The sequence below is a fragment of the Carassius carassius genome, chromosome 25, assembly GCF_963082965.1.
Source record: "Carassius carassius chromosome 25, fCarCar2.1, whole genome shotgun sequence".
In the NCBI taxonomy this organism is placed as follows: domain Eukaryota; kingdom Metazoa; phylum Chordata; class Actinopteri; order Cypriniformes; family Cyprinidae; genus Carassius; species Carassius carassius.
Window position 1 is genome coordinate 20,636,208 of NC_081779.1, and position 15,589 is coordinate 20,651,796.

General features: G+C 38.6%; 1 protein-coding gene across 1 annotated transcript in view; it reads left to right on the top strand.

Annotated features, from left to right (window-relative positions):
- The window catches only part of LOC132104392 (visinin-like protein 1), a 30,012-nt gene extending 15,241 nt beyond the window's left edge, over nt 1-14,771 (top strand). Inside the window, exons 2-5 of the mRNA XM_059509832.1 lie at nt 12,536-12,709; nt 13,126-13,341; nt 13,441-13,634; nt 14,620-14,771. Of these exons, the coding sequence (XP_059365815.1) occupies nt 12,548-12,709; nt 13,126-13,341; nt 13,441-13,634; nt 14,620-14,650 (603 nt within the window). The 5' untranslated portion in view covers nt 12,536-12,547 and the 3' untranslated portion in view covers nt 14,651-14,771. The remainder of the gene's footprint in view (nt 1-12,535; nt 12,710-13,125; nt 13,342-13,440; nt 13,635-14,619) is intronic.
- Nucleotides 14,772-15,589: the final 818 nt, after the last annotated feature.

Sequence of the window (15,589 nt, forward strand, 5' to 3'; positions counted from 1 at the left end):
TAATAGCTTTACTGTAATAGAAGTGATGATGATGAGGATGATGATGATGATACTAATACTGAAAGCCAAATATAAATACACATACACGCGCACACACACACACACACACACACACACACATATATATACTGTATATATACTGTACAGTACAGACCAAAAGTTTGGACACACCTTCTCATTCAAAGAGCGGAATTATCTACATGTGTGAAACAACTGAAAATATGTCATATTCTAGGTTCTTCAAAGTAGCCACCTTTTGCTTTGATTACTGCTTTGCACACTCTTGGCATTCTCTTGATGAGCTTCAAGAGATAGTCACCTGAAATGGTCTTCCAACAGTCTTGAAGGAGTTCCCCGAGAGATGCTTAGCACTTGTTGGCCCTTTTGCCTTCTGTCTGCGGTCCAGCTCACCCCTAAACCATCTCGATTGGGTTCAGGTCCGGTGACTGTGGAGGCCAGGTCATCTGTATCATCATATATATATATATATATATATATATATATATATATAACATTGAAATTGCAATTAGGAAACATTGGGGCTCAACATCTCAAGACAAAAAAAAATCTGTCTACTATTTTTATACAATGTTTTGCTTGTAAATGCATCACATTACGAAAAAAAAAATGCAAACGCATATATAAGAAAATCTGAAATGCAGTGACATTACATCTAAAACTATTTCATACAATATTTTTCACATTTTTATATTAGTGTACATGCCATTTTTTGACTGATTTTCACTGACACTAATATTTATGTGTTTTAAAGGATCCATTTTCATACCACAGATTCATTTAAATTGGTTAGCTGTCATCTAGTTAAGGCAAAAATAAATAAATTAGTGAAAGATCTAAGAAAGGTGACCAATTAAAGCATGTAAAACCAGACATTTTCCCTTAAACATGCATGTAAATATGATTCTAAAATCCTGATGTTTGAGTGTACTTACAATGAACTGTTTTGATATTCCTGAGAGGAGTTTGTTTGCTTTAAAAAGCTAACAGTGCAGTCATTTTTCTCTTCAGAAGCCTAAAGCTAACCATTTAGCCCCACCTGTCTGCCCTTCAGTAGTTTATTTTTCACTGACAAGCCAGCGACCTCAAGGGCAGTTGCATGTGGTTCAAGCAACTTAAAACATGAAGCATTAATCTGCAAAGCCTCCCAGATAAGCATCACTTTGCTCAAAGAAACCGAAGTGGCGTAGTAATGGAAGCACCTTTATGATGTCTCCCACATTTCCTCCCTCAGCCCTGCTAGACTAATCATCAAGCAGCCATCATAATCCTATAGGAGCCACAAGAAAGCCAGCATTCGTTGATAAGCAGAAACATTCACTTGGGTGGCAAATGAAGCAGGAACTGACTCATCAGACAAAAGCTCAGAAGAGATTTTATTCCACAGCAAACAACTGGGAAAAGAAGACTGAGTTTCCATTGTAACTCTAAGACCCAATTAAACCATTATTCTCAACACAAGCCAGCCAGAAGATTAAAGTTTTTTTGTGTGCACTTTGTATTTTTTTTATACCATTCGTTGTAAGACTGCCCATATTTCTTATCAGCTGAGGTGCTTTTGGAAGCTGAATTTGCAGCAAAATTTGCTCTTCTGACAGGCATTAAATTGGGCCTTGTCCATGGCTGAGGATGGGGCTGCTCTGTCCAACCTTCACCTTGGACACCAAACACAGCTGGTCTCTGGCCCTCTTAAAAAAATCCTCTCCTTCTTTAACAGATCCCTCTCCTTCCAGACCTCAAAGGTCCTTTTTACACCTGATATTAAAATGGGTTTTCATAAATCTGATCAAAAGATGACATTAAATACAGGCGTAAATGGGTTCTAAAATGTTTTGAGATTGTCCACTTTCAACCACTTTCAGAGAAGGTTGAAAATGATAAAAGTTCATCACAAAATTCGATTCCAACTTCACTACATTTTGAGGTAAACCAACTGAAACGGTTACCATCATTTTCCTTCTCAATCACTCGTAAGCACCATAATGGCTTTATTTATTTGGTTATATTCATGTGTCTCCTAATTGCCGCCCACTTACTGAACATGTGAGCATTATGGGACTGATTTTGAGAAAAGAGCACCAAAACAATACATTCCAACTTCGCTATGAGCCAAAGAAATTGAAATAGCTGTTGCCATTCATATCCTTTCCAAAACACTCATAAGCAGCAATTTATTCAGTCGTATTCATGTGCCACACTTGCAGCTCTCGTGAAAGTGGTGTAGAGTGTGACGATATAAGAGGGGAGCACTTAAGCCTGGCTCACAGGATTTTTTGCCCGATTTAGCCCCGATTTCCCCCTCCTGAGAATCGGAGCAAACATCATGTCGAGCACCTCGATCGGTCCCGATGTTCGGCGTGGATTATCTGATAATGTGAGGCGTTCACTGATCGAATCTTGCACCTCCCGATCTGCTCACACACAAATCGGGCCAGCCCAGATTAATATCAAACATGTTTGATATTTAGGATTTAAATCGGGATGATGATGGCTATATGATTACGTCAGTACTTTCACAGCCAATGCACAATATACGGCTCCATTGGATAGTGGAGACAGAGGAAACTGTTTCTTTACATCTGGTAGTAACATGACAGTCTATATAATGTGTCGAAAACGCATCACAACCGTAAGGAGAAAGAGAAGCGCTGGAGTAAAAACCGCCTCAGTTTTGATTGCACTGGGTGAGTGCAGAAAGCTGCTAGCATGCTAGCTAACATGTGTAAACAAATATCAGTAACGAACTGCTGCGTGAGATCACATGACGCGCTCCTTCTGGTATGATAATGTTAATTATTTCTTGTAGTGTGTACTGCGCCGCGATATTCAAATCTTGTAGTGTGTGCATGTTTAAGATTTGAGGGAAGATAATCTGCGAAGATTCTCCTAATGTGTGTGCTGCAGCCAGATTTCATAATCGGTTAGGTTTTTAAAAATCCTGTAGTGTGAGCCAGGCTTTAGATGAAATCCAAATAAAGTGGTCACAGGAGACACATTTAAAACGCATCGTAATACCAGGTGTAAACAATGTCAGAGTCTATGTTTCTGTTTACCCAAATCTTGATTCAGCTCCTTAACACCATCATGGGTGTCTAGCTGGGTAAATGCCGGCTCTATTTTTCTGTCATGTTGGTTACAAGATCTTTACAAGATAATTTTACTCCCTGATTTACAATCCCAGAATGAACTGCAACACAAACTGGCACAGTTAGCAATGAAAGATTTGATTCTTGCCTAAATGTCATCAAACAACATTTTAATGATAATTTTTGCAATGATTTTTAAAAACATAACAAAACTATTTTTACTTGAAATAAAATAAATAAACATTGACTGAAAAAACTGCGCACTTGTGCATGACAGTTAACGTGTAGGCGCCGGTGCAATCACTTGCACTTAAAATACTGTCATTTTTGGTCATATAGACAAGAATTATCACATCGTTTGAATCTGTTAAGGTTGTACATTTGTTTGTGTATAACAACAAAACATTGTGTGCTGTCAAATAATGAAACCAAACAGAATACTATTTCTGCGTCTCGATCCCTGTGAACCTGAGGTCAAAAAATTTACCGAAACTCCATTGCTTCACAGACGAGAAATATATCTATAGAACGTGAAATGTTTTAATAATTAACCAATTCAAATAGAAAACAAACATTCTCTGTTTATGTTATCCGTATGAAATGTGTATATTGCGCTTGACGATTAATTAACTTCATCACTTTTTAGTTTATCAATATGTATTTTTTTAAATGGTAAGGTACAACCCGAATTCCGGAAAAGTTGGGACGTTTTTTAAATTTTAATAAAATGAAAACTAAAGGAATTTCAAATCACATGAGCCAATATTTTATTCACAATAGAACATAGATAACGTAGCAAATGTTTAAACTGAGAAATTTTACACTTTTATCCACTTAATTAGCTCATTTAAAATTTAATGCCTGCTACAGGTCTCAAAAAAGTTGGCACGGGGGCAACAAATGGCTAAAAAAGCAAGCAGTTTTGAAAAGATTCAGCTGGGAGAACATCTAGTGATTAATTAAGTTAATTGATATCAGGTCTGTAACATGATTAGCTATAAAAGCTTGTGTCTTAGAGAAGCAGAGTCTCTCAGAAGTAAAGATGGGCAGAGGCTCTCCAATCTGTGAAAGACTGCGTAAAAAATTGTGGAAAACAATGTTCCTCAACGTCAAATTGCAAAGGCTTTGCAAATCTCATCATCTACAGTGCATAACATCATCAAAAGATTCAGAGAAACTGGAGAAATCTCTGTGCGTAAGGGACAAGGTCGGAGACCTTTATTGGATGCCCGTGGTCTTCTGGCTCTCAGACGACACTGCATCACTCATCGGCAAGATTGTGTCAATGACATTACTAAATGGGCCCAGGAATACTTTCAGAAACCACTGTCGGTAAACACAATCCGCCGTGCCATCAGCAGATGCCAACTAAAGCTCTATCATGCAAAAAGGAAGCCATATGTGGACATGGTCCAGAAGCGCCGTCGTGTCCTGTGGGCCAAGGCTCATTTAAAATGGACTATTTCAAAGTGGAATAGTGTTTTATGGTCAGACGAGTCCAAATTTGACATTCTTGTTGGAAATCACAGACGCCGTGTCCTCCGGGCTAAAGAGGAGGGAGACCTTCCAGCATGTTATCAGCGTTCAGTTCAAAAGCCAGCATCTCTGATGGTATGGGGGTGCATAAGTGCATACGGTATGGGCAGCTTGCATGTTTTGGAAGGCTCTGTGAATGCTGAAAGGTATATAAAGGTTTTAGAGCAACATATGCTTCCCTCCAAACAACGTCTATTTCAGGGAAGGCCTTGTTTATTTCAGCAGGACAATGCAAAACCACATACTGCAGCTATAACAACAGCATGGCTTCGTCGTAGAAGAGTCCGGGTGCTAACCTGGCCTGCCTGCAGTCCAGATCTTTCACCTATAGAGAACATTTGGCGCATCATTAAACGAAAAATACGTCAAAGACGACCACGAACTCTTCAGCAGCTGGAAATCTATGTAAGGCAAGAATGGGACCAAATTCCAACAGCAAAACTCCAGCAACTCATAGCCTCAATGCCCAGACGTCTTCAAACTGTTTTGAAAAGAAAAGGAGATGCTACACCATGGTAAACATGCCCCGTCCCAACTATTTTGAGACCTGTAGCAGAAATCAAAATTGAAATGAGCTCATTTTGTGCATAAAATTGTAAACTTCCTCAGTTTAAACATTTGCTATGTTATCTATGTTCTATTGTGAATAAATTATTGGCTCATGTGATTTGAAAGTCTTTTAGTTTTCATTTTATTAAAATTAAAAAAACGTCCCAACTTTTCCGGAATTCGGGTTGTAGTATCCTTGCTGTTTTCCCTGAAACATTAAATTACTTTTAATTTTTTAAGCAATCAGAAATCTGTGGGGTGGGGGGTTGTGGCTATGCCACTGATATACAGTATATTCTCTACATATATACTTTAACAATGTGCTTAGGTCAGGAAGAAGGAGGCAGGACCTGGCGAACATTCAAATAAATCTTTAATAACATAATAAACATAAGACTGTCGCGCACAAACAGAACCAAAACACAAAACAAAATACAGGCCTGGTCATCTCTCGTCCTTCACTGTCGTTACGCCTTATATTTCCGGAGCTCCTCCGTGGGACTCAAGACCGATGAGTGGTGCAGGTGTCGCTCAACGCTCATTTTCAATTACTCCACCAGCCTCGCTCCGTTCCCACGGCTCTCAGCCCCACCCCACTCATATAACAAGTAACCCTTTTTCCTTCAAACTATTAATTTAAAGAACTAGGGTCAAAAGGGTCATCCATCATTGTATATTTGACTGCTAAAAATGGTACTGGAAACATGGATACAGGAAAACTACCAACCTCACATTATGAAAATATTGATATTAAAATGTTAAATCAAATGACAACAGGGTCCAGACAGCTTCCGAACAGTTAGTGCAGCAAATACATTTTTACACAGCTACTGAAAATAGAGTAAAGATCAATCAATTGATTTCAAGAATCAATATCAGGATAGTTCAGTATAGATCACAATTAATTGGAAAAATCTATATTTTTACCCATAGTTTTTCCTACTGATATGAACTATTATCACAGTTAAAAATTTGTCACAGTGTGTCTCAATAGTGCACACACTAAGACATAGACGAGCAGATGCTGCTAGATGGCAAAAATTTGGGCCTGTAGTGTATGTTTTACTTAAACAACAAGCCAAAACTAGTAGGATAAAGTTTTGCTGGGGGCTGGTTCAGAGTCCAGGGATTGAATTCCGAGTGGGGACACTGTTCCAGTGTTCCACTGCTAAGGTTTTTTTTGGAAATCAAAGTGATTTCTATATTTTATCCATCCAAAAGTCTACGAAAGCGATCCCAGTTCTGCACATAAACTTAGCTCAATGTAAAACATAGCGGTATATTTGTGTCTATGGTTAGCTGTGCAATGCTGTCTTTTGTGATTGGCCATATAATACCTGAGTGCTTCTCTATCAATGTGCATCCTGCTCCTCATAGAACAGATTGGTAAGCCAAACACACCGAAAGTCTGATTTTGCTATATTTCATCACCGAAAATAGTTCCAAACAAAGTCACAGCTTAGCCTCTGTGCATCTTCAAGCAAACACATCGGTGTTTCTTTTATGAATGAATCTGCATTTCTGAACAAATCTAGTGAGTCAATTGTTCAATTTCCCATTAATAAAAACAGTAATTTGCTTCATTCCTAAATTATTTAGCCGTTTGAATGAATTGAATGAATGAATGATTCAGTGATGTTTTGGCGTTTCATTTTTATTTTTAAAGCATAAATTGAGTAAATCTTTTAATATTTCTATATTTAAAACTTTAGGCCTATATTTAAAACATTATAACTCTGACGGGGGTGAACAGATTCTGTGACCGGTCGAGGGGAACAGAGGACTCAAACGCAGAGGATCAGATGCAAACAAGTTTATTCTCAAAAAAGGTGAACAAAAATTAAGCTTTAACCAAGACACTCACCATGACACCGATAAACTGGTCATTGAGAGCGCGATCCAGAATGTTGCGAGCCGGAACCCAGCATCTCTCTTCCGGACCATAGCCCTCCCAATCTACCAGGTATTGGTGACCTCTTACCCATATGCATCACATCGATCAGCCACCAAACCATATAAGCGGGCGACCCCTCGATGAGTCTAGGAGGCGGGGGACAGAGGTCTGGGGCTCAAGGGGGTAGCAAATAACAGGCTTGATCTTAGATACATGAAAAACAAGGTGAATATTCTTAAACGGGGGGTTAAAGTGAGTCGCACCGGCACCGGACTGAGCACTGTCCAATCAATTTGGGTCCAGTTTATGAGAGGGGATTCTGAAGTGAAGGTCCTGAGAAGACAACCAGACCTTCTGACCGCAAATGTAAAGTGGGGGTTTAATACGGTGATGGTCCGCCGACACTTTGTTTCTCTCGCCAGTCCGGGTAAGGGCTTCTCTTGCGATACTTCAAGTACAGAGGCACCTCTGAATAAAAGCATGTGTGGATGAAACAACGGCATCAGATTCTTGGGAGGGGAATAATGGTGGCTAGTAGCCTAAACAGCACTGGAAGGGAGACAAAACCATAGAAGAGACCGAGAGGGAGTTATGTGCGTACTCTACCATGGTTAATATGGAACTCCAAGATGACAGTTTGGCTGACGCCACACAGCGCAGAACCCTCTCCAAATCCTGGTTAGTATGCTCAGCATGCTCCTTAGTCTGTGAGTGATAATCAGAGGATAAACTCGCAGTCGCCCCCAGCTGTCAACAGAATTCTGTCCAAAACCTAGACACAAACTGGGGACCCCTATCAGAAACCACATTCACCAGGAGGCCATGAATACGGAAAATGTGATTCAAGTCAACAGTCGCTGTCTCCCTCTCTGAGGGTGGTAAGCCGGTGACGAAGTCCGTCGCTATGTGTGACCAGGGCTGCGCAGGGACTGACAGGGACTGGAGTAACCCTGCTGGTGGTCGATTGGAGCATTTACCCTCATTATAAACCGGACAGGCCGATACAAACTGACAAGCATCCCGTGCCAACAATGGCCACCAAAACCGCTACTTGATCAACATGCAGATGCGAGTTGCTCCTGGGTGACAAGCTAGTTCGGACGAGTGGCCCCACTGTAGGATGCTAGTTTGGACAGACTCGGGCACAAACAACAGACCCTCTGGGCACCCCGCAGGAATAGCATTAAATGCAGTCTTCCATTCTTCCCCCTAATCCGAAGTGATAAGCATTGTGGATGTCCAACTTTGTAAAGATGGTTTCCCCCTGCAAGAGCTCGAAGGCGGATGACATCAGCGGCAAAGGATAACGATTCTTCAACGAGATGTCATTCAACTCCCGACAGTCTATGCCGGGGCACAGCAAACCATCCTTCTTCTTCATAAAGAAGAACTCCGCCCCAGCCAGAGAGAGGGTCGAATGATGCCTGCTACCTGAGAATCATGAATATACCTCTCCATGGGGTCCCTCATAGGTCTGGACAGAGAGTAAAGGCGCCCCATGGGCGGAGAAGTGCCAGGCAACAGGTCTATCACATAGGCGGTTCTATAGTATGGGCAGTGCGGAGGCAGAGATGAAGCTCGGGACTTACTGCTCTCAAGTCATGGTAAGCCTCCGGTACATCCGCCAGACTCACCGGCTCCTCCTGCAACACAGAACAAGACAATACAAGGGAAAATCCAGCACCCAAACATTGAGCTAAACAGAAAGGCCTTCAATCCAACACAGAGTTAAGACCCCAGTCAATGTGTGGGTTATGCTTAATCAGCCAGGTGTGTCCTAAAACCTCTGGAGTGGTGGGTGAATGGATAAGGAGGAAACAAATCTCCTCAGCATGATTGCCAGAAAGTGTTACAAATTTAGTGGCATGGGTAATACCGGTGAGTAGATTCTGTGATGGGAGTGAGTGAGGGGGAAAGAGGACTCAAATGCAGAGGATTAGAAGGAAACAAGTTTATTCTCAAAAAAAGGTGAACAAAAAATAAGCTGTAACCAAAGCAGTGAGCATGTGTCTGGAGTATTCCAGCTTCAGTTGGCAGAGGGATGCGGACCAGACGGGCTGATTACTTCCCAGGTCACAGCACTCGAACATGACCAGCAACCTGAGAGTAGAGTGAGATGCAGGGTGGCAGTCCTTCACGCTACGCGTCCTGGGGTACAGGTAAATAAGAGATCAGAGCAAAGCAGACCACAGAACATCAAATGCAACAAACACACAAAACAATCTACTCACAACAAGGATTAGACAGAAGAGAAATATAAAGGAAATGGTAAAGAGCGACAGGTGGAGAAGAAGCAACTCATAATCTGTGCAGCCCCACCACCAGATCAGCACTGATTGCACCGGTCACGAGCTGCCGAAAAAGACATGACAACATAGACAGCCGAGGGAGTCATGAAGGCACCCTGACCTATGACAATAACATTATTATTATGAATTTAAATACATCCACCTCTGAGTCTCGTTTAACAGTCTGTAAATATTCCTTGATTTGTGTTCTGCTGTGCACCTCCTAGTGAAAAGATGAATTATTGATGCTGATTTCATTTGACTGGTAACTTTTTCTTCCTGATTGTATATTATTATTTTATTTGAATTTATTATTTCATTAAAATGAAAAACTTTTTGATACAAAAGATGGCATACATTTAATAACACTAGAAGAAAAAAAAACTTGCATTATGAAGATAAACTTTACACTGTAAAAAGTCAAATATCACAGCATTATGGGAAGGTTCATTTATGTCGTTGATCAGAAACTGTTCCCATTTAGTTATTTTAGAAGGTGCAAAATTGCTCCTATAAAGAAATGTAAATGTAGAGTCCTGAAGAATGAAATGTTGCCTTTTAAAAACTTAATTGCAAATATTTATGCAGTGTAAACTATTTAATGTAATCTACAAATACAATACTGAAGTGTTTTGTTGGTTTAGCTAATCAGGCCAGTTATAGACAATTACTAATCATTCTCAGCTTTTAAACTTTTTATTAATTTTACTAATTATCTAATTATATATAATGTGAATAGTTTTACTATTTACATTATAACGTAATAATTCACACACATCGTTATCTTTCATTTGGCCGGAATTGAAGGCTGCCTGTCTTGATATCCAAGAAGGTTTAGAGAAAATATGAAATATGAATATAATGTTATTATAGATTATAAAGGGTGTTATAATTAAATACACTCGAAAGGTGATCTAAAATGACCCCCTGCCTCTTTACAAGCTCTCTCTCTATATATATATATATATATATATACATATATATTAGTGCCTTGAAAAAGGTTTGGTGTGTATCTGAAAGTTCTAATAAAAACGAGCTATCATTCCTTGTTTGTAGGATATTATACCATCTATAGCAAAAAAATAAAAAATAAAATTGCAAAGTGTGTTTAACTTCAACATATTACAACTAACCACATGACTCGCTCTCAGGTTCCAAAGCAATATGGGTGTAGATAAACTTTCATAAGCCCCTCCACCAACATTGCTTTCCAATTTGAGCCGTTCTTCATTTCCTTTGCAGTTACATGGCGAGCTCTTGAGTAATGATTGACAGATTTAGTTTCCTCTTGCATGCCGGCTCTTTGAGCAGTCACTTATTACAAACAAGTTAACAAAGGTCGGCCTGTGGGCATGAGTGCTTGCAGTGTTTGATGGAAGCCTTTCTGATTGAAAACAATAGTGAATTGTCTCACCAGTCCCAAAGTATCAGCTTTCCAGAGCCTTGAGGCGTATATTGTCAGCCATATAGTTCATTAACCACTTAGATCTTTAATTAAACCCCCCTGTCTAAAGTTAACTCATCAGAAAGATACCAAGATTAGCAAAGCTGCCAGACCACAGAATTCCAAAAAAGGTCAACGACAGAGAGGGAGTGAAAAAGAGCAAGAGAAAATGAGGAGATGAATGCTCACCTCTGATTAGTCATCATGATCCCACTAAAATGACCTTCCGTCAGTGGGAGAAAATAGTGCTGTGGACGACCAGGTCTCAGATGAGTTCCTCTGCAAAGCTGCTGCTGCTGCTGCTGCTACTGCTGCTGTATTCCGTCGCCATGTGCCCCTCGTCAACTATTTAGACCTGCTAAATATTTAATGAACTTTAATAATCCGAGAGAGGAGATAATGACTCATTAACACAGTGCCTCATTTGTCATTTGTTCACCCAAATTTATCCATTTTCAAAGCCCAGGGCAATTTGGATTTGGTTTAATATATCTTATATTCTGCCAGAAGTAGACATGTTATAAGCCATAATGTCATGACAGTGTAAAACCCCAAAAGAATAGCAGGCAACAGCTGCTAACAGAATGTCTTTATTTTACACAGTGTTACTTATCCACCTTAGTTTGCAATATGGAAGCAAGGTATTTTGTGTGTAAATGTGCAAGACTTCAGATACATTAGACGTAGTAGGTAAATAACTACAAGAATAATAAAGTACAGTAAATGGTAAAAGTATTTGCACTGCAAACCAGCATGTTTATAATTACATAAAAATAATATGATAAGAAATACCAGTTTGCAGTATCAAGCAGCTTAACTGTTTTGCACAGCTAAAATAACTGGAAGTGAATAACATGGAAGTCTTACATTAAAATAAGGTGGATAGTGTTGGAAAAAAAGAATTGTTTTTATTTTTGTTTTATATAATGAGTTCAAGTTTCAGATTAGTTTTAGTTTGTTTCACTTGTTCAAAGATAGAAACTGTTCAGCATTTGTTTTAATATCCATCCTTTCAACAAAAATCTTGCTGTGATTGCAGTCACTGATTGGCTGTTTTATGTTTGATTGGTTGTTTATGTGAGTCTGATGGTTGATTCATATAACAGAGTGATTAATTTGCTCCATAGGAATTAAACACATCTTTACAGTAATGTTGCTTCATTTTGACATGCAAATATTTGTTGCACTGAGTGAACGATAATAATACCATAATTTTACCCATATTCTGTCATTTTATTTTCGCTAACTTTATACTTTTTCTTCAAGATTCATTGTCATGTAACTCTTCACATGAATTTACTTACAAATTAACAAAAATTGTGAAATCTGATGGCTTCAACAGAAACACACCATTGATTATCAACCCTGGAGCTCAATGTAAAAGTCTGTTTTGAAAGTTTTATTTATTTCTCAATGGAGAAAATGAATGGGAACTTGACTTGAGAGACAATGTGATACCATTTTAATTAACAAATGTCTTTATTAATGATAATAGTTTTTGTTAATGATACAGTCTTACTTTATACTCTTGATGTTTCCGATACTTGAGGCAGAGGAAATGAGAAAGGTGTGAAATGGTGCAATTCACGTCTGAATTACTGCTTCACATTAATCTTGTCAAGAGACCTGCTGTACACAATACATTTCTGTTTTTGATCGCTGCTGTTAATCTATAAAGCATTAATCTATTTTAATGGCTCTTCGCCCACCTTTTCCAGAGAGAGTTAGAAAGATGGGGAAACACAACAGCAAGCTTGCTCCTGAGGTGCTAGATGACTTGACCAAGAGTACAGAGTTCAACGAAGCTGAGCTGAAGCAGTGGTATAAGGGGTTCCTGAAGGACTGTCCATCTGGCATCCTCAATCTGGATGAGTTCCAGCAACTCTATGTCAAGGTGAGGGATCTCAAACGGATGCTTTACACATGAGATATTACTACTCTATCAATGTGACCCTGAAGTATGTGAAAGTGATTAAAAACATAATCAAAAACAATCTCAAAGCTTTAGTTCACCCAAACAGGAAAATTCTGTCATGATTTACTCACGCTCATGCTGTTCCAAACTATAATGTGGAACACAAAAAGATGTTAAGAAGAATATTGACCTTCATATTTTTCATAAAATTTGATTATATTGTGACCAGGGACTGTAGAGCTTCAAAAATAATGAGAAATCACCATTAAAATATCATACAAATGGCCCATATGACTTATATTCCAAGTCTTTATTCCCTTATTTAGGTCAATGTAGTAGTTACTAAAAAGTGTACTGAATATAGCCAGTTGCTGAGTCTGTGTTGTGCCTTTCAGTTCTTTCCTTATGGCGACGCTTCAAAATTTGCCCAGCATGCCTTTCGGACATTTGACAAAAACGGTGACGGTACAATTGACTTCAGGGAGTTCATCTGCGCACTCTCCATCACTTCCAGGGGAAGCTTTGAACAGAAACTCAACTGGGCCTTCAACATGTACGACCTGGACGGAGATGGCAAGATCACACGTATGGAAATGCTGGAGATCATTGAGGTGAGGGATTCAAAGAAGGCATTACATCACATAATCAAATATGAGTTTGCCTTAGAAATGTGTTCACCCCATCTTTTTGGGGGGGTCTCTGATGTCCAGGCAATCTATAAGATGGTTGGCACAGTGATCATGATGCGTATGAATGAGGACGGGCTGACCCCACAGCAGCGTGTGGACAAAATCTTCAGCAAGATGGACAAGGATCACAACGACGAGATCACGCTGGAGGAGTTCAAAGAAGCGGCCAAGAGCGACCCCTCCATTGTTCTTTTATTGCAGTGTGACATGCAGAAGTAAGGAAGGAGAGGAAAAAGAGGAGTGTAGGGGTGTAGGGAGGGGAGGAGAACCATGTACAGACTTCTAAAGAGATGTAGGTAATTGATAATGAGAGAAAATCTACATACAGTTGAACATAAGTTAGACTGCATGATAATCTTGGCAATGCTGAGGGAATGCTTATGGCCATTTAGAATGATCAGTGAAAGTAATGCAAGAGAGAGTCTTTTCCACTCTGTATCACTTATTACACATTCTGTCTGCTTTCCAGCCTCAAGAATCAGAAAGTTTGAAAGATTGAATCCTTAATACAAGACATTTCTTTCCTCGAAAAGTTTGCTATTGAGCCAACAGACGGGCATCTAGCACTCATTTTTGGGGTTAAAAATATATTTGAACAATTTAATTTAATAATTATAAAAGATTTAATAATCATTTAATTCTGATTCATTTTAATGCATTTTAATCCAAGATTATTTTTTTATACAGAAAAAAAGGTAAAGGATTTTTTCATTTTTAGGCCCGAAATTATATATTAGGGATAAACGATATATTGGTAATATATACACTTGAAAGAAAAAATATGCTGTAGAAAAAATTTAAAATTTTTAGTAAATTTCACAAAGAATTACAAAGAAATGGAAAACAAGACATGAATTAAACATGACATTTTGAAGTAGAAAGACATACATGAAAAAAAACTAAATTTTATTTACAGTGTACTGTATTTATTTATTTATTTAAATTCTGAAGTGAATCTTTAAAAACACAATTTAATAACACTGTTAAATGTAATCTTTAGCAAATCTCAAAATGAATTTCCATTTTTCAATTTGAACTTGTCTTCTTTTTTTTTTATAGAAACAAATTTATATGTTAGTCATTTATCTACAGAAACAGTGTCGAGATCACAAGAACACAATAATTATCTGCTTATTGGTATCAGCCAAATGTTTGTACCATTCATATTGTTTTATATATTTATGGGGTTTTTTTTCCCAGACTGAAAATGACAGAACAGCAACATGCATAGTTACAGGTTGTGCCAGAGGAAGAGTATTACAGAATGTATTGTAGAAAACACAGAGAGTTCAGGCAGGACTGAATCCTTTGACATTTGTGGATGCCTTTAGATGCAGCGCTTTACCCCACTAGATAACCATCAGTGGAGTCTGAATGCATTGCCATAATCTGATGATACCATCACATAGAATTCTAGTTGTTATTGGCCGAGATAAAACTGCAAAGCCATGGCTGAGTAAAGGGATGATATTACATAACAGGTCATGCCAGAAGATGAGGAGTAGCATTTATTAGCTAGAGAACTGACAACATATGTACATGATGACATTTTGTACATAATGAATATACACATGCTTAATATGTACATGTAAATGTTTCTCTACCTAGAACTGCTTTCATAATCTGACACAGCTGCAATGATTTGTGTGCTGACAGAAAAAACCTTACGTATGTGTGTCTGTCTGTGGAAGAGGAAACTAATGTGTGCATTTTCTTCATTATAATCTGGTGTAAAAGCTGCAGTGTGTGAGTGTGTGAGTTCACGTAACAGAACACAAATGCCTCAATCTTTGTATTAATTCTTTCCTATGAATTCACGCGAATCACGCCAGTGCTAGGAGTATTAAGCTGTCGTGTTTGTTGTACCTGGTGTGGCTGGTGAGTGTTTTTTATTTGATTTTTTGATTTTTTGTCATGAGAGCTTTAGTTTAATTTAGTCTTCATAAGTTCATCTCTTATTACACAAGCTTTGCAGGTGACACCCAAGAGGATTTTAATTGTATGAATATTGTCAATGTTAAACTACCTTTCTTTACTCTTGTAATATAAGTGGACACAAATGTAAACCAGATGTAGAATGTTTAGTTCTTGTCTATGTTACTATGCCGCGATACTTACTAACATGAGAATACTGCTGCACTATGTAGTGAGTAGAGACAATACAGCTTTA